General features: G+C 42.0%; 1 protein-coding gene across 3 annotated transcripts in view; it reads left to right on the top strand.

Annotated features, from left to right (window-relative positions):
• LOC141775169 (receptor-type tyrosine-protein phosphatase gamma-like) overlaps positions 1 to 25,435 on the top strand; it is a 457,885-nt gene that overhangs the window by 357,364 nt on the left and 75,086 nt on the right. For all 3 annotated transcript variants that reach the window (XM_074648278.1, XM_074648289.1, XM_074648268.1), the window contains exon 7: positions 14,886 to 15,043. In XM_074648278.1, the coding sequence (XP_074504379.1) occupies positions 14,886 to 15,043 (158 nt within the window). The remainder of the gene's footprint in view (positions 1 to 14,885; positions 15,044 to 25,435) is intronic.

Genomic DNA, 25,435 nt, shown 5'->3' with positions numbered 1-25,435 from the left:
TAAAGTGATATATAAATACTGTGAAAGTATCAAAACACTCAATCCATGGAGAAATACACACAGCCCGTATTTAGAAACTGTGCGTTTGAAACAAACCGTTAGGATTTCTGTCCATTTGTGATGTCACAAATCTACAATATTTAGACCATTTCACTGTTTTAAACGTAAACATTCTAAATGTGTCCCAGTTTATTTCCTGTTGCAGTGTATGTGAATGACATCAGCTGACAGAATGTAAACATGGACCCAAGCTATTTCCAAGCAACGCAATTCCGTTGCCATTCCGTTGAGATGCGCTAAAACGGAGCGTTTCAGACAGAGCGTGAATACAGGTATATTTAGACAGACCATATGAGAAAACGAATGTGTTTTTTTATCATTAAAGCATGTAAACATGTTCTAGTAGAAACCCAAAATGCAAACATGAACCTGAAAATGAGCACAATATGGGACCTTTAAATGTAAGTGTTAACAGTGTGCATGGAGCTGTTGTTTGCCAGTACAATTTTATCATGAGGTGAGTTAAGCTAACTCTGGTCCAGTCCCAGTTCGTCTTTTAATTAGGGCCTCAGTTTTACAAAATACACTTTCTGGTTATGAGAACCAGCAGCCCGTAAGAGACACAGAGGCTATAGCTTCTCACCTCAAATCACAGCTGCCATGAATGACAGTCTGAGCAGCTTTATATAGAACATTAATCTGCTCATCTGCACTGCTGACCATCAATTACAGGAGGGAAGGTGAGTGCCAGGTCCACAGCATGGGCAGTGCTTTGGAGGAAGTGAATCTGCACATGTGGAGAGCAAAGTGTCAGGTGTTACTTTAATTCACAAGGTCACTATGAGGCCACGATGTGATGTTACACTTTAAGTAAGAAAACTCAAGTGTATGTTGGACCTTAGTGGTATAAATATCTAATATTTTATCATACTTTAGCTGCGGGGTGCTCTAGCCTTGATTGTGCTCCTCATCAAGAAGCTTTTTGCATGATTTAGTGCCTCACATACAGTATATTCACCATAAATTAGGACTTCTGGGATGATTTTTTTTTCTGAAAATAAATTAGAGGATTTTACATGGTGTTTTGTTAGCACCGTATGCCCTCAGTCAAAAACAGTTGTCTCCTGCACGCAGCCCTGAAGTGCATCCCTGTCATGATCAAAACATTTATCCTAAAGCAATGTTCTGTCTTGTCCCCCCCAAAGGCCCTCCGCTCGCCTCGCAACAACAGAACGGCTTCAGAGTGAATTTTAGAGCTTCGGCATACACAAATAAAAAAAACTTTGATAAAACCCCACCGCGTGATACTCGCACTTTATCTCCTGCTCAGCTCTCTCGGAAAAAAACGACTCCGCCTCCATAATTCATCTAACACAAAGACCACTCAAGTTCAATCAAGGCCACGTTCCCATCTCTCCCACGGGGAAGGTGGTCGGCTAATTTGCCCCGTCTCCGCCGGTGCTACTCTATGGAGCAGCGGGTGGTTAAATTTTTCACAGCGCTCTTCTTCTCTCGTTGCTGGTGCTCGTCTGGTGGACATGCACCACAGGTCTGACTCCTCTGTCTTTGTACCCCCATGCCTTGATGCATTTTACATGAAACCTCGCTAGAACAAATGCCCTCTGACTAGTTAGCCAGCGAGCGGCGCCGCGCCATCCCTGTGAAATCAGCCCCGGCAGAAATGGCTGAGTCTGATTTACATAGCGGACTCATGAAAGGCTTCGGCGGCGAAGAGAGGAGCCCATTGTCTGCAGAAGGGTTTGCGGGGACTTTGGAGGCAAGATGCAAAGCCTGATAATGATGTGCTGGGATGATGATGACGAGGAGGAGGATGATGAGGAGCGAGGTGATAGCTCTCTTGTGCTTTTCATTGTAATGTTGGCAGCAGCGAATTCTGTATTATCTAGAGACGACATGATCACTACATGTGAACATGATCACTACATGTGAACATGATCACTACATGACAGGGAAAATGTTCAAACACTCACTATATAAGGTATGCTCAGGTATTAGAAGAGAAAGAGTAGATAAAGATCCTGCTGTCAAAGTGTATTACTCATCATTACCACCATAGACGTGATGACTGGAGACACTATTCAACAATTTCTGGTGAACAGCATTGATAGAATATATAATGCACATGATATATTCCCAGTATTAATGTACCGTAAGTCACAATGTCAAAGCAGACAGCATGACTGATGTCTAGGGAAATAATATACATTGTAATATGCACAAAAAACATACTTAGGGGCGAATTCACACAAGAATTGCTCTGCGTTTGCGTTCGTTAAACCTGTTGCAAATAAGACAAAAAGAAACGGTGTAATCCTCGCAGCACCCGCAGAGGGTGAAATCTACCTGTGCCGCCAAGCAGACAGCGTCTCGGTGCTCCTGTGCTGTTTGCAACATATTTAAATGAGGTAATATGCAGCCGTTTGGCGCTAAATCAGCCCCTTTCTATGCAAATGAGCCTCATTGCAAAAACAGTTCCAAAGATCAGCGCTGATAGCCGCACGCAGTTACAGTGAGATTATTAGCGTCTTCAGGGAGTTGGTGGTAACTGAAGCACATTTATAAGGTGGGTCCGCTCAAACTCATTTATTTCGGGATGCAATGACAGGATGTAATGGCAGTGGTGTCATGATAAGATAAATGAATAAAGCTCCCCTTAATGCCATTTTTGAAAATACAGGAGAAAAAATATTAGATTTAAATAATCAATGAAGTCACACTGCTGTCCTCTGATGCTCCATAACCACACCCAACAACAGTGATCATTATAATCACAATCATCGTTATATATCATGGATATCATCATCAGGGGGTCTTTAGCGGGAGATAAAAGGTCAACGGTAGATGTCACATATAGTAGAAGTGGAAGAAGACCTTTAGGAACACTATAGAAAAAGCCATGCTGTGATTTGATATCAAACACTTTTGATATTTGGAGATTTCTGCGATTGGATTGCATTTTTCTGTCATTGGATGTTGAGCTCTTGTGTTGTGTAAACTGCTCACAAATCCCCTTATTGTCAATCTAGCCAATCTATCTTCTGAATGCCCTATGGTCTCAGTGATGTCAAGTTTCAATAATGGTCTCACTACAATGAAATGGCATTGGCAATGGCACACATGAATACAGTTGGGCTCATTGGATCCACAAGAGTCTCAGCTTTACAGTGATACCCAATGTATGTAATTCCAAGGCTGTTTATGCACCCCAGTATGCAGAAACATCCAAATACCTCATTTTTTTAGAATAGGCTAAAATAACACATTTATACTGGATGCAAAACACTGCACGTGATTATCATATCCATAGAACCGATTCTCAATTACATATCTTGAGGGGACCCCTGTGAAAATGGCCATGCCAGTTTTTCCCTTGCCAACATTTAGCATACAGTAACTATGGAACGTCAAAACTGAGCCCGCAGGTCTCAGAAGGTTAATATCGATACTGAATTCCGCTGCAATCCGGAAAGTAGTTTTTGAGATATAGAAAAAGAAATATCCAGGGAAAATCAAGTTAGTTCACCTTGTTCTTGAAGAAGAGAATGAGGATTCTGTTCAGTGAGGCGTGTTTGAGATGCAGTGCACCAGAAAGTCTGAAGGAAATGTGTGCTGATCAAACCAAAAACTGTAAATACCTGCTGGTCCAAAATGATGGTCTTAAAACATCTTGGCATCGCAAACTACCGTCACGCCAAAACTGCTCAAGTATACACTAAAAATCAAGATGGAGGCTGTGAATAAAATCCTCAAAAATGCACCATAAGAAAGAAAGGAGGACGGATAAATAGATGTGCCTGCCCCAAATTTCTGGAAATCCTATTGAAGAGAGGATGAAAAAGAAGCTTAACATGCAAGCACTGTGCAGCGGAGCCACATCAGACCTGATGTGAAAGAGAGCGCTTTGGGATTAAAACCACATCGGCAAAGGACTGGTATACGTACTGGTACAGTAGTAGGCCTACAGACGGAGAGAGACAAGGGGAGAAACACTGAATTTCTCTTCTTTGAATTCCTATAGAAAGTGCCACAGGGTCGACACAGTACCTCAAATCAGGAGAAACCACCGTAGGCATTGTACACCCGTTAGAATTAATTGCCAATCAGGGTCGCAGAGTGCCAAGTCAGAGGAGACTCTGTGCCGTGAGTGAGATAGTGAATTAATGGACTTGTAATATGTGCTGGTGAGGAGGAATGGCTTCATTTCAGCACTGTGACGTGAGAGCAGAGAGAGCACAGACACTTGAAGAGATAAACAGAGGAAATGACACAGTGCTGACACAGAGAGGGGGGGGGGGGTGTAAATATACAGCTTTATGCTGCAGGTTAGCAAAGGCAACATCCCAAAAGCCTCCCTCTCTGTCCCTCTATGCACTGTGCTCTACTGGACATGCCACAAACACACACTTCTTAGAGCACAATCCTGTGAAATCTCACGACATGTAGTGCTGCTATAGTTTGCTTGCTCATGTCCCTCTTCTCCAGTCCAAAGGACTATAGAGTTCACACATGTGAGACTCACTGCCAGACGGCTCATATTGGAGGTCAATGTCTAACCTTAACTATTGGAGGTCAATGTCTAACCTTAACCATTCAAGGTCAATGCCTAACCTTAACTATTAGATGTCAATGCCTAACCTTAACTATTAGATGTCAATGCCTAACCTTAACTATTAGATGTCAATGTCTAACCTTAACTATTAGAGGTCAATGTCTAACCTTAACTATTAGAGGTCAATGTCTAACCTTAACTATTGGAGGTCAATGTCTAACCTTAACCATTCAAGGTCAATGCCTAACCTTAACTATTAGATGTCAATGCCTAACCTTAACTATTAGATGTCAATGTCTAACCTTAACTATTAGAGGTCAATGTCTAACCTTAACTATTAGAGGTCAATGTCTAACCTTAACTATTAGATGTCAATGCCTAACCTTAACTATTAGATGTCAATGTCTAACCTTAACTATTAGAGGTCAATGTCTAACCTTAACTATTAGAGGTCAATGCCTAACCTTAACTATTAGAGGTCAATGTCTAACCTTAACCATTCAAAGTCAATGCCTAAGCTTAACTATTAGAGGTCAATGCCTAACGTTAACTATTGGAGGTCAATGTCTAACCTTAACCATTCAAGGTCAATGCCTAACGTTAACTATTGGAGGTCAATGTCTAAGCTTTACCATTCAAGGTCAATGCTTAACCTTAACTATTAGAGGTCAATGTCTAACCCTAACTATTAGAGGTCAAGAGTCATTTCGCAGGAGTTTCACAAATTAAGGGTTACCATCTTGACACAACCTTAGAAAGGAGAACACAGTAAGTGTTAGATATGGGACGTTTGTTGTACCCAATCAGTAGCAAATGACGTGTCCGTCCCACTGACGTAATTTTCAGTCGACACAGGCATGGTGATGGTTGCCAGGGTCCGTTAGTTGATGTTTGTCATGTAGGTCAAAGAAGTAATGTTAATTTAAGAGTTGTCCCTGTCAGTTATGTGCCCATTTTTTTCTGTTTCCAACCAGTGAAAACAGACATCACATCCAGCAGCTGAAATTTTCACATTGTAGTGATGTAGATGGATACTCATGGTTTGTCATTACACTGTGACATCACTGTTTAACTGTAGAACTAGAGCCCAGTCCTTGTTCTAAGGTAGAGCAGACAAGCAGATTTAGGCCAGAAGAGAACAGTGAAACACTGCTTTTTATTTTAAAAGAATAGTTAATTTAGGGAAATACGCCTATTTGTTTTTATAAGCCCAGAGGTGATTATCTTAGCTTAGTTTAGCGTACAGATTGGAAACAGGGGGAAACTGCTAGCCTGGCTCCATCCAAAACTCAACAGTACACTTACCAAGACATCGGTTTAATCAGCACACAAACAGAAATGCGATTTCTACTTTTAGAAGGAAAACGTCTTAATGAACAAGAGTTTATCCATCTGCTCAGCAGTACTACCGTGCTGGTACGGATTACACAAACAAGATATGCGTTAATTAGTGAGCTTAACAAGTTTTCACTTTGTTACTTTGGTCAGAACGTAGCTGTTTCCACTGCTTCCAATTTTACGGTTTAAGCTAAGCTCATTGCCTCCCAGCTCCAGCCCCGTACGTAACACACAGACCTGAGATTATGATTTCTCGTCTAACTCTCTGGAGAAAAAGTGAATAAGCATATTTCCCAATTTCAAATTAGTCCTTTCAGCTACTCTTGAAGCCCACTAACAAAAGAAAGCAAAAGAAATACAGCAAAAACATTGTATAGAAATGGATGCAGTGAATAAAAAGTATTGGCTGTTGTCCCTGCAACTCAGTATTATTAGGTGGCTCCTTGGGTGACCAACAAGATATTACTGAATCCCCCGCTGGGGGACTAATAAAGGAATATCTTATCTTATCTTATTAGCCCCTAGACACACACCAGGTTAGCAGCTCTATAGTCTGTACACTGTGTCAGAAAAGGCCTTGTTCTTGAAATGTAATCAAACATTTCAGACACACACACACTCAAGAAAAGACATTTGAAATGCCTTAAATATCTGGACTATCCCTTTCCACACATACTGAAATAACTAAACTAGTTTAATCAGAATGTTCTCATTCACTTGTTTCTTTATGTTAGAAGGTCAAAGGAGGAAAATCTCATGAAAGAAAACTACTAATTTATGCAAAACTAATGCTACGGCTAATGTGCTAATGCTGAGAGAAGTAACATTCATGACCTTTTAATTTAATTAAAACATTATTGTCAAAGGTGTAACTATAGGTTCATGCAATACATACATAAATAACACAACATAAAATCCTAATAATCGAAACACATCATCACTATATGACTTTTCCAAGATCCACTTTCTGAATCAGAGTTCAGAAATCAATGACTCTACTGTATTTACACTGATTCATCGTAGATGCTTAATGGTTGTGTGCTCATGGTAACACTAGAGGCAAACAAACACCTAATTCATTCTGACACCAGCACTTATTTTAGGCAGCTAACAGGGGCTGTTTGATATGGAATATCATCATTTTCAGCCACGCATGGAGGTGTAATGTTCTCCCAAAAAGGGTCAAATAGAAACACTAACATGCTGTTTTAATAATAATGTGCACACTATTTTTATTTAGTAAGTAAAGATGCAGGCCTGATTTGATTACTGATCTTTCATGTAGAATGGTAATTGTAATTATTCTAATTATTAGTTACAAGGTTATAATTTATTGAGGAGGTGTCCACGTTCCCTTCTTTCATTAGTTTTGCAAATGAAATTACATTTTTGACCAGATGATGGCTCTGTCAGGATCACCAAAGTGATTCAAATCCATCCCGAGGGGAAGGCCTATACTTGAACATGTGTAGCATATTTCATTGCAATCTATACATTAGCTGTCATTTCACTCAAATCCACAAATGGTGGCGAACAACGAATGTCTGTATCAAACGTTGTGCCGCTTCATCAAGTAGATGTTGAGATATTTCACAGATTAAGTGTTAATTTTTGACTTGCTGGTGCTAAAGTAAAAGCCAAGGGATCACTGAAGTCAGTAGGATTTATCCTCTGAGGACCGCTCATATCTGTAGTAAATCCCATGTCAATCCATCCAGTAGCTGTTGAGATATTGAAGAATCAAACATTTATAAGATGTTCAACATTAAAAATATGTGGCTAACTGTGGTTAGGGTCAGTCCCAGCTCCGATATTCTGCTTTATCTCAAGCTGCCAAATCAGGCGTGGGCACAAGATTTAAATAAAAAATGTTTTCAATCAAAAAAGTCATCATGTTACCAGACATGTTAAATGATGTTCGTTTTTCTGCAGGAAAAGAAAACCCCTCAGGTTGGCTACTTAACAAGCTGCATTTGTATTTGTCTTCAAAAAACAATTTGCTCTTCTTCAGCTGTCTGCCAATTCAATTTCCTTCCCTTGTATTACAGGAGCTTTGGAAACACGTTGTAATCTTTACACTACCATGTCCTTAAGCTTCTTATGGAAGAACACAACGTCATCATCAACATATGCACAACACATGTCATTTTCTCCAATTCTGGCTATAGGCTTTCACTACTTTCAATACACTGATGTAAGTACTGCACAGTCTCCATCCTGGCCTGTATGCCAGCTGTGATCGCTGTAACCAGGGTCTGAAATGAACTTTTTTCACTTCCTGCCACTGTGGCAGACAAGTTTTTTTTTTGTCTGCCAATTTGAAATCTCTGCGTTAAATGAAGGAATAACATTTTAGATCTGAAGTCATTCAATGTTGGATATATTTTACCAAAAAAACATTATATAGATGGTAAATTACAGTGTTCTAATTACACCGTAGCTTCTGGGGGAGCCTTATTTTTGGGGGGCTGATTAGTACAAATGTATCTAGTTAGTCTCTTAGTATGAACCTAAAGGTGCAGTCACATTACACTTCAGTCCTGTGAATATTCACTTCATCTCCCCTGCATTTCACTGCTACAAAATACTGCAAAGCTTTGCTTTCACACACCATTCTACAGATTGTGATGACTCTGATACATTTTTTGTGACACCCATCAAAACGGTGTCATTTTTGGAGACCAGTAGTTGCTGTGAGTTTGACATAGACTCATTTTGTCCCCATCAGAAAATCACTGTATTGGTCATTTCTTTGAATGCTTAACATGATGTGGCCTGCATCTTTATTTTAACCATAACCTTTTTCCTAACCATAACCAAGTAGAGTGTGAAAGCTCCCTATTGGAAACAGTAAGGTCCACTAGCTTGTTCCAGGGTTGTGTCCCAAATGCCACACTGACATGCTATTTAGTAGCTAAAACAGTATGTGAGATTTTGTAGTATGTCCGAAAACCTTAGTATATGGATTGCATATAATTTCAAGTGAAATATTACAGTATGCAACGCTGGACACTTTGCCAGCATAAATATCCCACAATGTAATGTGGTAGTAACAACAACGTTTATAACAGACAATGACAGACAGCTCTGTAACGTCAATAATGATTCAATTTAAGTGTAGTTATTGTTTGGTCACAAAACTACACATTAGTTATGACAAAAGAGACAAAAGTTCTGCACTGCAGGTTGAAGTTTAGGGAACGATGACGATTGTAGCAGTTTTAATAATGAATAATTAAAGGTACTGTTTGTAACTTCTTACACGTATAAATTATTGCGGGTCGGTGTCCCGTGCGCGCTCGCGTGTGGCTACGCTGTTCAGAATCGGACTCCAGCACAAATTACACAGAAGCACCAAAACCGCAAAGTTATATCTAGTGAAGCCCGTCTTCCAAAACAGTGTCAACTGTTCGGCTTCCCGACCACGGTCAGAAGACACAGGGGAGACCGTAGCTTTGGTCTCCAGGGCCGGAGTATCTGCTCCTCTGCCTGCTTGCCTTCACTCACACACCGCGCTCGTTCTCACTCGCTCTCTCGCTCCACCTCTCATGCGCGCACACTCCACACTGCAGAAGAGTTAGTTTAGCTCTGAGAATATCTAGTGAATGTACAGTGGAGGTTTGTGCAGAAATAACTGCTGCAGCTCCTCCAGACCAACAGAGGTTTCCCGTGTCTTGTGAAGTGACGGGGCTCCGCAGCGAGAAACGTTATCGTCTCTGACCAAAACTCCGGTGTCTCCCCTGTTCCCTCCGGCCGTGGTCGGGAGTTTGAAGCAGGAAAACACAGTATCATCCTCGATTCATGGAGAGACCTTCGTCTGGTCAGCTAACATTACTGCCAAGCTGGTGAAATAGAGTCCAGTGAATAGTGAATATTGTGGTTTTAGCTGACGTGTGTCGCCTCACTAGTTTTGACCGATGCTCGTTATCTATGTAGATTATGAATCGTAAACCCCTGAATTGATGCACAAGCGTGACGGAGAGTGATGACACTCAGCTTCAGCTATCATACACACTTAGTTTAAATAACATATTTTAACATTAGATTCCATTTAGGACGCCACCCAATTTTGGAAAAACATGGACAATTTATATATTATATATATATATATATATATATATATATATATATAATATATAAATGTAGTTTCAATGTAAGATTGTGAAGCAGTTTCATATTAATTCTATATTTAGGTGAGATCCTATTTTAGGCATAAGCTTGTTGATGAATTTCTTAATTAGTGTAAGATTAGATTTATTTTTGTAAAGACTTATTTTATACAGTATACATATTGTATTCTGCTCTTTAAGTTAGATATGGAACTATATAATTTGGCGCACCTTATGTGCTTGTAAAGTGAGTGATGATTAAGATTGGCGGAGTGATATGGAGTAAGAAGTGATGTGCCACCTTTAGGTTATCGGTGTTCAATTGTCCTATGCTTAAGTTGAGACATTAAAGTGGATCCTGCTGCACAGACCAAGCTCTCCCCGTGCTTTTGCTTTACCCACAGCCCTACAGTAGTTTAATTAAGTAACAAGTAAGTTTATAGTTAAGGTAGCGAGAAGCCTGCCTTACATTAGTTTTGCATTATAATATCCAATATCAGCTTCTTAAACTAACATTACTTATTTATGGCTCTAAATTTGTTTGGTAACATCAAACTCCTTTACATCTGAAAATGTATTGATATCACCTGACGGTTCTGATGGACAGATGAAAAGTAAACTGGCGGGAGTGGCAGCAGGTTTTGTTTGGACCTCAGCATTTTGGACATGATCGGCTCCGTTTCGTTTCTCTTCAGCAGCGGCTCTCTTCGGCGTTCTCCAGCATCTTCGGAGATTGTCGTTTCGTCTCCCTCGACGCGGTTCAGCGTGAATCGTTTTTCTCCGTCTCCATCTCACGATTTCTGCTGCAGTGAGTCGCTGTGTAATCTCATCCCCCCTTTCTTTCGTAGCTGGAGGGAGTCACATTTAAAGTCTCCTTTTCTTCGTAGTTGCTGGAACCAAGTGTTCAGCACGATGTGCATCACACAGCGGAGCTGCAGGGCACAGGTCATATAGGTTAGGATTCAGGAACCAGAGGCAGGAGGGCAGAGCAGCCAGAGAGATAATTCTTCGGTTCCTGGCTTCTCAGTTCGGCTGTGTGCCGATCTCAGCGTGTTATAAGGAGTTGGGCTCGCAGTGGGCCGGTGGTCAACAGGATGGGAAGAGCTGTCCATTTCCCCTCCCTCTGGCTGGTGAGGCTCATGGTGGCAGCGTTGCCAGGCCTTGTTCGATTCAGGGTGTCTTTTCTTAAAGTCTCTTTCTTTCAAGAGTTGCATTGTGCGACCTTCAGCATTTTCAGGTGGCACAAAGTGGCAACAAGGGGGGGGGTGGCCCAGCAGGGTATACAATATATATCCACCGGAGTCAGAGACACAGCTGAAAGAAGGATAAAAGAGACGTAAACGCCACAAATCAATAATGAAGTATCCCCCTCTCTGCCATTCTATTCTATAAACTACACATTAATTTAACGGAATATACACTGTAGCTTAATTAAAGTCAGATCTATTGTGCTCTAGATGGGGCAGTGATCAGTCTGTTAATAATATAGACATTCACACATTGACATTTTTTTTCTTTTGCCAGCCGTCCTTTCTGTATTTGGCAGCTTCAAATGTGTGGCTTTTAGTCGGGATTATGTGTTTAACTTCTTCATAATTGTCCTAATATGAAGAAGCTCTGCTAACAGTAGACTTGTCCATGTTTGTGATTGGTCATGTGCTGCAAAAAACCCCACTACCTTTTATGTGAACGCGCTCATAGCCAGATTGAGATTGACTTATCGAGTTGATATATAGCGTTCCGCGTGTCACACTTTCGTTTCCGGAGCAGAACTCGAAAACTATTTAACTTAGGAACTTCAAATTTGGTCTGATGGTTGACAGTGAGTCCACAAAAATGTAGAAGTCCAGGGTGCCCAAAATTTGGGAAATTTTTCCAAAAGGTCAAAACCTTAGGCCCTTCTTTAGATGGGGTCAAGCAGTGAGCGGGGGTTTGTGAACCATGCTCACTTTTGCCTTGTTTTCACATTACCTGTCTCATGCACTATACTGTCAGGATATAGCGACCGTTTTATAAAAAAAAACTTTTTTTAATCATATTTGCTTCATTTCTACCCACTGCTGCTGCTTTAATGTAATGAAGCTTCACCTGCTGAAACCATGTGATTTGGCGCACGGTGATGTGCAACTTGAATCTGTTAAGTTTTGTCATAAAGGTTTCAAAGTTCTTCAGATCACTGTCACGAGCTGGACAGAGACAGTACGACCGTGTCATAAAGATCAATTTCTGCTCCGCCAGTCAGAGTTCTTGGGTGTTGCCAATATGTGACTTTGTGCTAAATGTGTGTGCTTTCCCTCCTTGTGCAATGAAATATTACGACTTGATTAGATGAGCTTCTGATGCATCGCAGGAGACTCTGAGATTAAAATAGTTGTCATTCCGCTCCATCTAATGTTACACTTTCCTGGGCCCTTCTCCACCGTCTCTGATACTTCCTCTACCGCTGGTGCTATTGGGAGAAAACTGCACAAGCTGCCTCACCACGCTAAATCTTCATCTTTTTCCTCTTTCAAGCGCTGTATGCTTGCATGTGGCACAGAGCGCACGAGAGCAATAAGTTTGTGTCCCGTGTGTTTAGACGTTTTCCTGAATCCTGTGTTTGCCAAAGCGTGTTTGGCTCTTGAGAGCACTAATTCAGATGCATAAGGCCTGTCCCGTCATCCTCCCTTCCTCCAAGTACACCCCCCCCCTCCCCCTCCCGTATCCGACTCTTCCAGCTTCCACCGGCTCGCTCTGTCGCGTGGATGCGACGGAGCTGAAAATACATCTCTGAACTCGGCGTCGGGGAGGCAGCGGGAGACAAGGCTTGTCAGCGGGAGGGTGAAGAGGAAGAGAAGGAAGGGGGAGTTAGAGGAAGAGGCGGGGAGGGGGGGGGTCGGCAATAAAGACAGTGCATCGGCGATAAAGACAGTGCATCTCCCCCTTCCGCCCATCGCCGTCCCTGTCAAGTGACCCGTCCCACTGCACGCATCACCCCGCGCCCCGGACACTCGTACACACTTCCTCACTCTTTACTTCCCTTCCTGTCACCTTCCTTCCTCACATGTTTCCATTGGAACGGTGGATCAAATGCTTTCTCCTCCTTCCTCTCATCTCTTATTTTCTCTCCCTTTGTTGCCAGTTTCTTTTTCTTTTTTCAACCCCTCCTTCCACACCTTCGCTCCTTCTTCTCTTCTCTGATGACAACGCCGCCCTCCTCCTGTCACGCTCTCTCCTTCCCTCCCTTTCCACTTCCTCCTCTCCTCATCTACAAAGCTTGTTTTGTTCTGAGTGTTTCGAGGCAGACGAATGATGACGTGTGAACACAATAGCTGATATTCAGTCTTAAATGTGACCATCTTACGCAACGTTTCAAGTTGCACCAGATAAATGCTCACCTCTTAAGGCAGTAAGAGGTGATGTTTGGAATGACAGCTTTCTGTCCAGCTGTGCAGCTTTCTCTGAATAAAACCCCCATGTATTGCTCTTCAGGACACTTTCTAGTTTTAACTTTTAATTCATCATTTAAAGCTGCGCTATTCAATATTTTTTATATTAACAGCAGATCACATGACTATAATGTGAAAGGGGGCGGGGGGGGCTTTTCAGATGACCAACCAGTCGAGGCAGATGGCCGCCCGCCCAGAGCCTGGTTCGGCCCGTTAAAGGGGTTTCTTCTTGCCACTGTCGCATAAGAATGCATGCTCATGGGAGATCTCTTGTTGGTTCTCTATATTACAGAGTACAGTCAATAAAGCATATTGAGATAACTTCTGTTATGATTCGACGCTATATGAAAATGAATTGAATTGAAACCTCGTCTCAGCAGCAAACAGACAACGTTAGCAACTAGCTGGTTAACACAGTGGAACATCTAGTAGCTAAGGAGCCAGTCCGTTAACCTGCTAGGCTAATGCAACTTATTATCTACACTCTTTCACTACAGTGTGTGAGTATGTACTTGTAGCATGTGACACCCACCGATGCAGATGATTCTCATACTCAGAGAGAAAGAAAGAATTATCTTAATAAGCTACTTTGGAAAATACAAAGCTATAGCTTAAAGGGGACATGTGAAAAACTCTCTTTGTCAGTGTTCGTGCACATCCATCCATCTGGGTATCTGGAGTTCCTACCAACCCACAGACTGTGAAATAAGACAACCCAGTCAGTTTATTGTGGGCTCTTTAGATCAGAAAACATGAGATTCAACCAGCCAATCACATTTGGCTCCCCTTCTTATGTCACATGCAGCTCATTAGAATGATTTTTTTCTTTTTTTCATTATGTCCAGCAGAAGTTATTAGTCATCCAATTAACATCTCTTCTGGGGTCAGCGGTAGCTCAAGGCCAGCCACTCAGAAAAGAAATTGATAAACGTCACTGTAGTGTGTTTTTACCACATGACTTTAATTGCTGTGTGTTGTGTTATCTGAATTGCTCTCACTGGAAGTGTCATATAGAAAGGAAACAGACTTTCTTGCTGTAAACCTCCCTTACCGCTGCATGACCGGCCTTATTTCCTTCCTCTCCAGCGACCTCAGTGTTTTTCATATAGCGAGGGCTTTTGTTTGGAGCACGCATTGTTAGTCAGTGAATAAATCCACTGTGTCAATATTGGGCTTGGAGATGTGATTGTTTTCTGTACGCCATCCAACACCAAGAGAGGTATAATTATAGGTGTTCAGCGCAATTATGTCTGTCAATACAGGGGACATCGAACGAGGCGGGCACAATGCAAATGAAATCAATAGCATAAACCTAAAGGCTGTGGAACAGTACAGCACCTGGATCGGCTCCAGAAAAACCGGTCTGTGTAGTTTTGCAGTGAAATAACGAGTGTTGTGTTGATCATGTTGTATTGATCTGTCCTGACCTCTCTCATGTAGAAAAAGAGACTGTCCTGGCGCCGTTCGTGCTGAAGGACCTGCTGCCGTCTGCGCTGGGGAGTTACTACCGCTACACCGGCTCTCTGACCACGCCGCCCTGCAGCAAGGTGGTGGAGTGGATCATCTTCAGCAGACCCATCTATGTCTCCTACAAACAGGTGAGGAAAAACATTAACAGGTGGAGAATATTGCACTTGTTTGTAATGATTTACAGTCATTTCATCAAGGATGAGGTTACATACAAGTATGGAACCTCAGTGCAGCCATATTTAGGCCTGGTATCTCATAAATGAATCATCTTGTTACCTGAAATATTAAACCATTATTATTATCTTGGGATTAAAATCTTGCAATATTGGTATCAAGGCTTGAATGTGTTATTATTTCAGGATAATAGGCTTCCATATCCCATTGTTAAAGGGGAAGTCACTCCTGCCAGTGCAACACATTCCTCTGTGTCTCAGAAACATAATAACAACAAGAATGGCACTCGGAGAGCGCAGACCTCCGCCAAGGTGTCTGACTTTAAAAACAGATCACAGCTCACAGCTGACCATGAGGTGGTCAAAATCGAATGGATTGTTCGTTGTGCCACACCCCACCCCACCCCTCCAAACAAATTTAATTCAAATCCATCGCAAACTTTTGGAGTAATCCTGCAAACAGACAAACAAACTAACTAGAAGTGCACTCAGAAAGCGCAGACCTTTGCCAAGGCAGGTTTCATGTACGTCGCTGCCCCCCACACACACACACACACCCTGGATCGCCACCAAAATGTAATAGATTGTTCATTGTGCCACACCCCAACCCTCCAAAAATGTAATTCAAATCCATCGCAGACTTTTGGAATAATCCTGAGAACAGACAAACCAACAAACAAACCAACGGCCAGAACATAAACTCCTTCTTAAGCCTTTGGCCTTGACGGAGGTAACACACCAACCCCGATGAAAACATAACTGGCTTGGGCCACGGCCTTATGCCTTGGCGGAGGTAATAATAATTATAATAATAATTTCTCATCTCTATAAAATTACATATTTAAGTCGTCATGACAATAACACTGTTTACCTAGAGATAATCAGATAAATCAAATCATGATCTGGAAATAATGAGCTACTGGAAATAGCATTCTTAGATGTGAGTTAGCTGGTTACTTTATCTTGTCTAATGTTGACCAATCACAGTTCAGTATCTCCGCCATGTTACCGCCATGTAGTTAAATTTTTGAGCAAAAATCCATCTTTACACTATAACAGACAGAGCAGGACTTGTTTCACAGAGTTTATCCTCGATAGAACAGCGTGTGTTGTAGGTCGTAGGTTGTTGCGGTAGTACACCAGTTGCGCCGGGAGGAGGCTCGGCCCTAAAAGCTGCAGTCCACTTTTTAACACCAGAGATGACATCAAAGCTGTGCCCTGTAGTACTACACCTCTTCACTCACACATATTGGCTATTTTTTTCAGTGTACCTCACTTAAATGGGCTCTCTGTAAGAATCACAAATTGCTTGTTAACAGCGAGACCTGTCAGCGTCCTGTTGCTCGCGCTCGCTCTACATAGAACGAGCATCGGTCAAAACAGTGAGGCGACACACGTCAGCTAAAAGCACAATATCACTCTATATTTCAGCTGCTTGGCAGTAATGTTAGCTGACCAGACGAAGGTCTCTCCATGAATCACTGCTGATCCTAGTGTTGGCCGTTCCTGCCTCAGCCTCCCGACCGCGGCCGGAGGGAACAGGGGAGACACCGGAGTTTTGGTCGGACATGATAACATTAATCGCTCCGGAGCCCCGTCACTTCACAAGACACGGGAAACCTCTGTTGGTCTGGAGGAGCTGCAGCATTTATTTCTGCACAAACGTCCACTGTACATTCACTAGATAGTCTCAGAGCTAAACTAACTCTTCTGCAGTGTGGAGTGTGCGCGCATGCACGAACGAGTGCGGCGTGTTAATGAAGGCAAGCAGGCAGGCAGAGGAGCAGACACTCCGGCTCTGGAGACCAAAGCTACGGTCTCCTCTGTGTCTTCTGACCGCGGTCCTCCCGACACGAAGCAGAAGAGTTAACACTGTTTTGCAAGACGGGCTTCACTTGATATAACTTTGCGGTTTTGGTGTTTCTGTGTAGTTTGTGTTGGAGTCTGAGTCTGAACACGCATTTGACACTGACCCACAATAATTTATACGTGTAAGAAGTTACAAACAGCACCTTTAAAGAGCAACGGATAAAAAAAACAAGAATTCAAAGTCAAGACAGGAAATGATGCAAAGACCAACAGAATATGAAACAGGGAATGAGTCAACAAGGAAGCGAGCGATGGGGGCATCATTCCTCCTTCCTGTTCTCTGGCTGATGATGCCTGACCATTAGCCAGTCTTTCTCAACGGGGTTTAAAAGCCTCGTTTGAAGTCCTTTTGTTTCCCCTCTTTTTTTCTGTGTGTGCTGTGCAACTCTCCAGAGAAAACATGATGGAGGAAGATAAAAGGAGGAGGTTGGGAAGAGAATTAACACAGATGGTGACTCTAGTTATTGTCTCTCTCTGTGCCTCTTTTGTGTTTTATTTCTCGCCGCTCTTTCTGCTCGTCTTTTGTTTTGGATGATAGTTGAAGTAGGTCAGCGGGAGTGACAGCAGTTGCTTTGGGCTGCTTTTAGAGTGGATCGATGCTCAGGCTCTTACACAACAACTCACCCAAAAATGCCTTCCTTTCAAACAGACATGTGGACTTGCCACACTTGTATTTGTGCACCTGACGTGTGTGCGTGTGCGTGTGTGTGTGTGTGTGTGTGTGTGTGTGTGTGTGTGTGTGTGTGTGTGTGTGTGTGTGTGTGTGTGTGTGTGTGTGTGTGTTGGTTATGCCATGCTGGTCTCACATCACATTCACCCGGAATATGAGCTGCCAACTGGGAAGTACTGTTGAGATCAGCCTCCTAGTAGCAATTCCAAGTGGGACATGTGGGAATTTTTTTTATAATTTCCCATCTGGTATTGTGTGCAAATGTGCCAACATTTCCAGAAAGCAGCTAAGATGCAGCCATATGGATTTCTTTTTCTCCTTGAGGTCTTTCAGTTGGATTGTAAGATAGCTCCTCAGTAAGCACTGATTTTGGTGATTTGCATGTTTATATACATGTACACATCTGGATTCAATCTTGTTTCGAGAGTGTTTTAACGATCACATTACAGCGTGAAGCAGGTCCTAAATACACACCGACTTTGACTGCTGTTGAAACACTGGATATCGTTAGCTGTGCACAAAATCCACCATTCAGTACGTACCTCTGTATTTCTCCCATTTATTTAGAAAAATGTGAACATTAAAAGGTGTCTCTTTGGCCATATTGTAAATATTACTGTACTCAAATATTGCCTTATGGCCAGCAAGACTCTAGCCTGCATATTATGGAATATAAAAGGAATTAAAAAAAACAAAGAAATGTCCATTGCCCCCCGCCTGTGTAATATACTGTATTTAAAATGAACTGAAAAGTGCAATTGATAATGTTGTTAACATTCAGCAACTATAGATGTCGCTTCTCCTTCCCCCGTGCCACTGCATTCACTTCACAACAAATGGTTGCCAGTTAAGTGCACAACCTGCATACTTTATAGTGGAGTGGAGTGACTCAGACAGACACCATGAATCTTTCGTCGTGGTGGAGTAAAAGTAATTTTGCAACATTTAGCTATAGGTCTACATTAGGGGTGTGCGTGTGTGTGTGTGTGTGTGTGTGCGCACCCTCTCCCCTGCTGCCATAGTATCAGCTGTTGTAGTGCAACAAATTGTAAAACACACTTCAGTCAAACTTGACAGAGACAAAAACTCACCGAAACCGTCTCGGTTAGTGTTTCCAACAATCACCAACTTCTAAATCCCCCTCTGATGTGCATCTTCGTCATACTGTATATTGTCTGAGGGAACTACTGTGAAACCGCCAGGACAGGCTCCTCGCTCACTTAAGATAAGATAAGATATACTTAATTGTCCCAAGGGGTAATTTTGTTTGGGCAAAAGTGCTGCACACAGCTGCAATCAGCTTAAAACAACGCATAGCCGACAAGACATTACAGTAGTACACCAAGACACAGCAGAAAAACATGTCCAATATTGCACATTCCCTGAGAAAGATATATATAAATAAATAAATAGGCATTAAAAAGACAAGACTTTACAGTGATACACCCAAAACACTGTAGAAGAACATGTCCAATATTGAAATATTTTCACTGAGGAAAATATGTATAATAATATGAAGCCATAAGACATAATACAAAATAGCACAGCGCCTCCTTCCTGTTAACTACAGAACCAACCTGTTTTCTTGTTGAGTAGTGTTCTAGACGTCGGGAGGAAAGAAAGCTTGAAGCGGTCCAGCCCTGAGACGTCTCCCTGAAGGTAATCGTTTGTATTCAGAGTACAGAATGTGTGACGGCTCCTTCAGAAGTCTGTCTGCATATCTGAAGACAGTTCTCTCCTATCTATATAGTGTGAAGGGACAGATAGACTTTCTGTCCTATCACTTTCATTGCTGCTTTCACCATGATGTCCATTCTCGATTTGAACTGGACAGTAAGGGCGCCGTACCACGATGCCACACCATATCTAATGATGCTTTCCAGCACGGCGTTGTGGAACGTTAACAAAGCGAAGTCTCTGAGCCAGCCTAGCACACAGATAATCAACGTGGGCACTCCAATTTAAAGGTCCCATATCATGCTCATTTTCAGGTTCTTACTTGTATTTTGTGTTTCTACTAGAACATGTTCACATACTTTAATGTTAAAAAACTTAACTTAAAACTTTATTTTCCTCATGCTGTCTGCTTGAATATACCTGTATTTACCCTCTGTCTGAAACGCACCGTTTTAGTACATTTCAATGGAATTGTAACAGAATTCCGTTGCTAGGAAACAGCTTGGGTCCATGATTACATCCTGTCAGCTGATGTCATTCACATACACTGCAACAGGAAATAAAATGGGACCCATTCAGTATGTTTACGTTTAAAACTTTGAAATGGTATAAATATTGTATATTTGTGACATCACAAATGGACAGAAAACCTGACGGCTTGTTTCAAAAGCTCAGTTCCTGAATACGGGCTGTGTGTATTTCTCTGTGGATTAAGCGTTTCGATACTTTCACAGTATTTATATAGAATTTAAACCTGCTTTATAATATAAAAGCCATAAAAATGTCACTTTTTACAACATGGGACCTTTAAAGTATTGTCCATTTGTACACCCACATACGTTTGGGAGCACACTTGCTCAATTGCATTGTCACCAATGATTACAGGGTCATGGGCTCTCACCTCCCTGGTGTCAAATGTCATGTCTTTGGTTTTTATTAAGGTTAAAAATGAATGTACTACCTGGTAGGAGGAAAAATGCATGAGCTGCATGAGAGGAGCCGGTAGGCAACGTTTCACTTTGGGGGCATTACATGACGAGGTGTTATCAATCCACTTGACGAGGGTGGCTTCAACTACAGGTGCTTTCCCCGTGCACACTTGTTTTTTATTCAGAGAAAATTACTTTCCTTTTCCAGTCATGATATCAGCGAGCTCCCAGCGCAGGTATCCAGCCGGAAGCAGACGGTCCGCGAGGCAAAGCATCAAAGGAGTAAAGTACAAAACAAAAGAAAAATTCAACATTAGTCTAACGTAGTTTTAAAATGTTTTTCCCGATGTTGTCATGTCTGAAAAGACCCACTGCAAAAGGACTACTTATTTACTATAATTGAATTATTTAAATAGCATTTGTATAGGAATGATTCTGTCCCAAGCTGTTTGATCACTATAAGTCTAAACATTTTATAATTTTGTCTGAGGGATGGATGGAGAATGGCAATGCAGGGGGCTGGGGGAAGTGACAGAGAAGAGAGGGACAGAGAGCAGAATGGGAAAAGCAGGACTGAGGCAGACTTCTCGTTAAAGCTGTGGATACAGCAGAAGCTACTTGCGACACTCCGTAAGTCAAATGTAGAACTCATTTAACTGACTGCCTAAGTACCTGAGTAAGTCCAGTGTCTCCTTTGGTCTTTTTCTGGTTTCATCAGTATAATTAGCTCAAAACCATAGTTACAATAATGATAAGTAGAGCTGTCACAGTTAACGCAGTGATAACGCAGTGATAACGCAGTGATAACGCAGTGATAACGCGTTAACGCAAATTTGCTTTAACGCCACTAATTTCTTTTACGCATTAACGCAACTTGTGATTTTTAGGTTGTAGCGGGCTCGGTTTTAAAGCTAGAGTGAAGATACCTCTGTCATATGAAACTAAACAAACTAGAGAATCCATTGGTACCAACCATGTCATACTAGCTTGTTGAGAAGGAGGCTAAATAACGCTCCAAACTTATACTACATTTTAGGGAGGAATAACTGTCATGTCCATTTTCAAAGGGGTCTCTTGACCTTTTGACCTCCAGATATGTGAATGAAAATGGGTTCTATGTGTACCCACGAGTCTCCCCTTTACAGACATGCCCACTTTATGATAATCACATGCAGTTTGGGGCAAGTTATAGTCAAGTCAGCACACTGACACACTGACAGCTGTTGTTGCCTGTTGAGCTGCAGTTTGCCATGTTATGATTTGAGCATATTGTTTTATGCTAAATGCAGTACCTGTGAGGGCTTCTGGACAATATCTGTCATTGTTTTGTGTTGTTAATTGATTTCCAATAATAAATATATACATACATTTGCATAAACCAGCATATTTGTCCACTCAAATCTCCCTTTAAGGTACATTTTGAACAGATGAAAACTGTGTGAGTAATTTGCGATTAATTGCGATTAACGTCATGATAACATCAGCACGAGCCTTATTTATTGTCTTTAAAAGTAAAAAGCAACTTCAGCCGTGGTAAATCAATGCAGAGAAAAACACTGTGTCCCTGTTTCTCTGATAGATTATGTTGTTCCCCGTAGCAACCAATACAAGCAGCCTGAAATCTGCCTATACTGTCAGAGGAATCTCACTCTACTGATTTCTGCTGTGACCACGGTACAGTATATATAGTGATTTCAACTCAGATTAGAGGCCAATATGAAGGTCGGAGTTACAACATGGCCTGCTGTGAGGCTGCGCTGTGGTGTGGATGCCAGTAGCTGTCTGTATTTGATCCAGATGAGGAGGAGGAGGAAGGGCTGAAGGCTCTCCGCCTTGTGTACCACTGCAGTACAGTGTGAGGAGAAACACAGATGGGAGGCAGGCCATAAATAGTAATCATTCTCAGTTTGGTTTAGCAAACTTTTTAGTACATTGCACACCACAAGCATTGCTTACAGTCCCTTACAGTCATTACTTGAGGACTTCCTCCAACCTTAAAGGGATAGTTCAGATTATTTGAAGTGGCTTTGGTGAATCCAAAAACAAAGTAACTGATCGAGGCAGCGGTGGACAGCAACCCACGTTTTCTGCGAGGACAACATTGTCATAGAAGTCTGGTGTCTTCGAAGAGACCGTAGATAACGGCTTCGCTTCCCCGTCAGAAAGAGCTCTCTGACGGCGAAGTAAAGAGGTGAAAATATTCTAAATGTATCGTCCACTTGAACTGATATTGGTGTTTTATTACCAAAGATGCTCGATAACACAGATGATGCATTACAAGCTCTGCCAATGGTTAGAAATGGTATACTTCCTGTCTCCTAAGTGGGCGTGGTCATGGCGTGTTCGCCTCTCCTCCCCATCCCCCCCGCCTCGTTTGGAAGTGTTGTGTTGTGAACATCGGTGTGGCTGGATGAAAGCAGGTTTATTATATAATGTATTATATAATGTATTTCTATTTTCTTTCTCTACTAACATTAAATATCTACACAGCTAACGGCCATATTTAGCATTACCAGAGTTAGTCAGCTAGGGCATTAGACAACGTTAGTTGCCAGATCTCGCAAAAAAGAGTCACTGGAACAGAGAAAGGTCTCGAAAAGAAGTTCAATTATCTCCTGATTTGTCTGCCGGAAAAATGCCATTTTAGTGTGAGAATGTTCAGAAGATGTGTGGCTTGTGAAGAATGGGTCCAATATTTATGTTGGTGACTAAGGGGCGGAGAAGAAGAAGAAGAATAAGACAATTTGGAACATGTTAAAGTTAAATGCATCAATCTGGAGCTCTTTGAGAGAAAAATGACAATGCTAGATCTCTGAAGAACTTAGTGCTCTCGTAAACAATTTAATCATAAAGGTGTTCTGGTTATGAATGCTGATTGCTGTTTACCGTGCTTATGCTGAGTCACACGGCAGGTGGAGACAGAGCAACATTTCATATGAAGACATTAGGAAAAAGTTCTTTACAAAAACTCCAAGATTTTGATTCCCTCTCTGACCAAACCAAAGTGCAACATGTACTTGTAGAAAATAGTGTCATCAGCATAGAAGCGGCAGGATATGTCAGTGCATGTCACAGCCTAAGAAACAACCATACCAACACATAACAGCTGTAACTCAAACTCTGCCTTTTATTTACTCCTCTACTTCATGGTTTGTTTGTTTTTACATTTGGCATTTGATATTGCAATATATTATTGTTAATTGTTTTTTATTTGTTTGTTTGTTTTCATTGACACAACAAACATGAATTATTTCTGTATTGTTTTCTACCATTTTCATCTTCTTTTTAAATATCTATATATTGCTATTTGCTTAATGAATTGTATGTATGTATATAGATATTTTTTGTTTTTATTTTGTTCTTCTTTTTTATTATTATTGAATTGACGCTTTGGCAATATTGTTCACCTAACAGTCATGCCAATAAAGCATATTGAATTGATTTGAGAGATAGAGAGATAGAGAGAGAGAGAGAGAGAGGGAAATAGAGTTAAAAAGAGAGAGAGAGAAATAGAGACAAAGAGAGAGAGAGAGAGAGAGAGAGAGAGAGGCAGGGAGAGAAATAGAAACAAAGAGAGAGAGAGAGAGAGAGAGAGAGAGAGAGCGAGGCAGAGAGAGACTTGACTTTTGATGTTCTTTAATTAAACATCGCACTTGAAAAACCCACAAGTACAAGAAAACCTTGGGAAAAAACAAATTGAAATTGGAAACTACACACCTAAAATCAGCCCCCCTAATACACTCGTCTACACTCACACACTCACACACCCAGAACCTCCCACCATCCCAACCCTCTAGATTCAGAACCACTCTGTTCACCATCACAGAGCAAACCAGTCCACCTATCAACCATAAAACATTATACAATTCAATACACAAAATCATAGCAACCAGTTTCCTACAGTGTAAACCCAGCAGCTTGTAACAGTTCACATACATATAGTCAAGCCCCCCTCCTCCAACAGTACACACTGCCCCTTCTACACCCCACCTGGTTCCTCCTGAACAACATCACTGGGTCAACAGGCCCACTCCCCTTCACCTGGTTCCTCATGAACAACATCACTGGCTCAACAGGCCCACTCCCCTTCACCTGGTTCCTCATGAACAACATCACTGGCTCAACAGGCCCACTCCCCTTCACCTGGTTCCTCATGAACAACATCACTTTGTCAACAGGCCCACTCCCCTTCACCTGGTTCCTCATGAACAACATCACTGGGTCAACAGGCCCACTCCCCTTCACCTGGTTCCCCCTGAACAACATCACTGGGTCAACAGGCCCACTCCCCTTCACCTGGTTCCTCATGAACAACATCACTGGGTCAACAGGCCCACTCCCCTTCACCTGGTTCCTCATGAACAACATCACTGGCTCAACAGGCCCACTCCCCTTCACCTGGTTCCTCATGAACAACATCACTGGCTCAACAGGCCCACTCCCCTTCACCTGGTTCCTCATGAACAACATCACTTTGTCAACAGGCCCACTCCCCTTCACCTGGTTCCTCATGAACAACATCACTGGGTCAACAGGCCCACTCCCCTTCACCTGGTTCCCCCTGAACAACATCACTGGGTCAACAGGCCCACTCCCCTTCACCTGGTTCCTCATGAACAACATCACTGGGTCAACAGGCCCACTCCCCTTCACCTGGTTCCTCATGAACAACATCACTGGCTCAACAGGCCCACTCCCCTTCACCTGGTTCCCCCTGGTCAGCCATGTGCAGAACAGGAAGTTTAGCAGCACACATTTTACCCTCTTTCTGAATGAGACACACAGAGAGAGAAATAGAGACAAAGAGAGAGAGAGACAGAGAAAGAGAGAGAGAGAGACAGACAGATGCATAACAACCCCAATAGTAGCACAACAGCTGTAAGTAGTGATAAAAATAGGACTAATAACAATAATCCATAGCAGTGGATGTAAGCGATAATAGAAATATCCGTAATAATAGCAATAATAATATAGAAATATAACTACTACTCCTAATAAAAATAATAATGATAGTAGTTTCAGTGCCACTAGCCAGCGCTGCTGCAGTACCGTTGCTGATCTCCGTTTCAGCGTCAGTTTATGAGATGGACTGTTGTGTTCCTGGTTTTAATATTGTAAAAACTCATCTTTACATCCAGGAACAATACAACAGTGTCCCCTCTTTTGTTTTCTACTGTCCCGTGTCTTCTCAGTCTCCTCCGT

Source organism: Sebastes fasciatus, chromosome 1 (assembly GCF_043250625.1).
Source record: "Sebastes fasciatus isolate fSebFas1 chromosome 1, fSebFas1.pri, whole genome shotgun sequence".
NCBI classification, from domain to species: domain Eukaryota; kingdom Metazoa; phylum Chordata; class Actinopteri; order Perciformes; family Sebastidae; genus Sebastes; species Sebastes fasciatus.
Note: the sequence above shows the minus strand (reverse complement) of the source record. Positions and strands in the feature narration are given on the sequence as shown.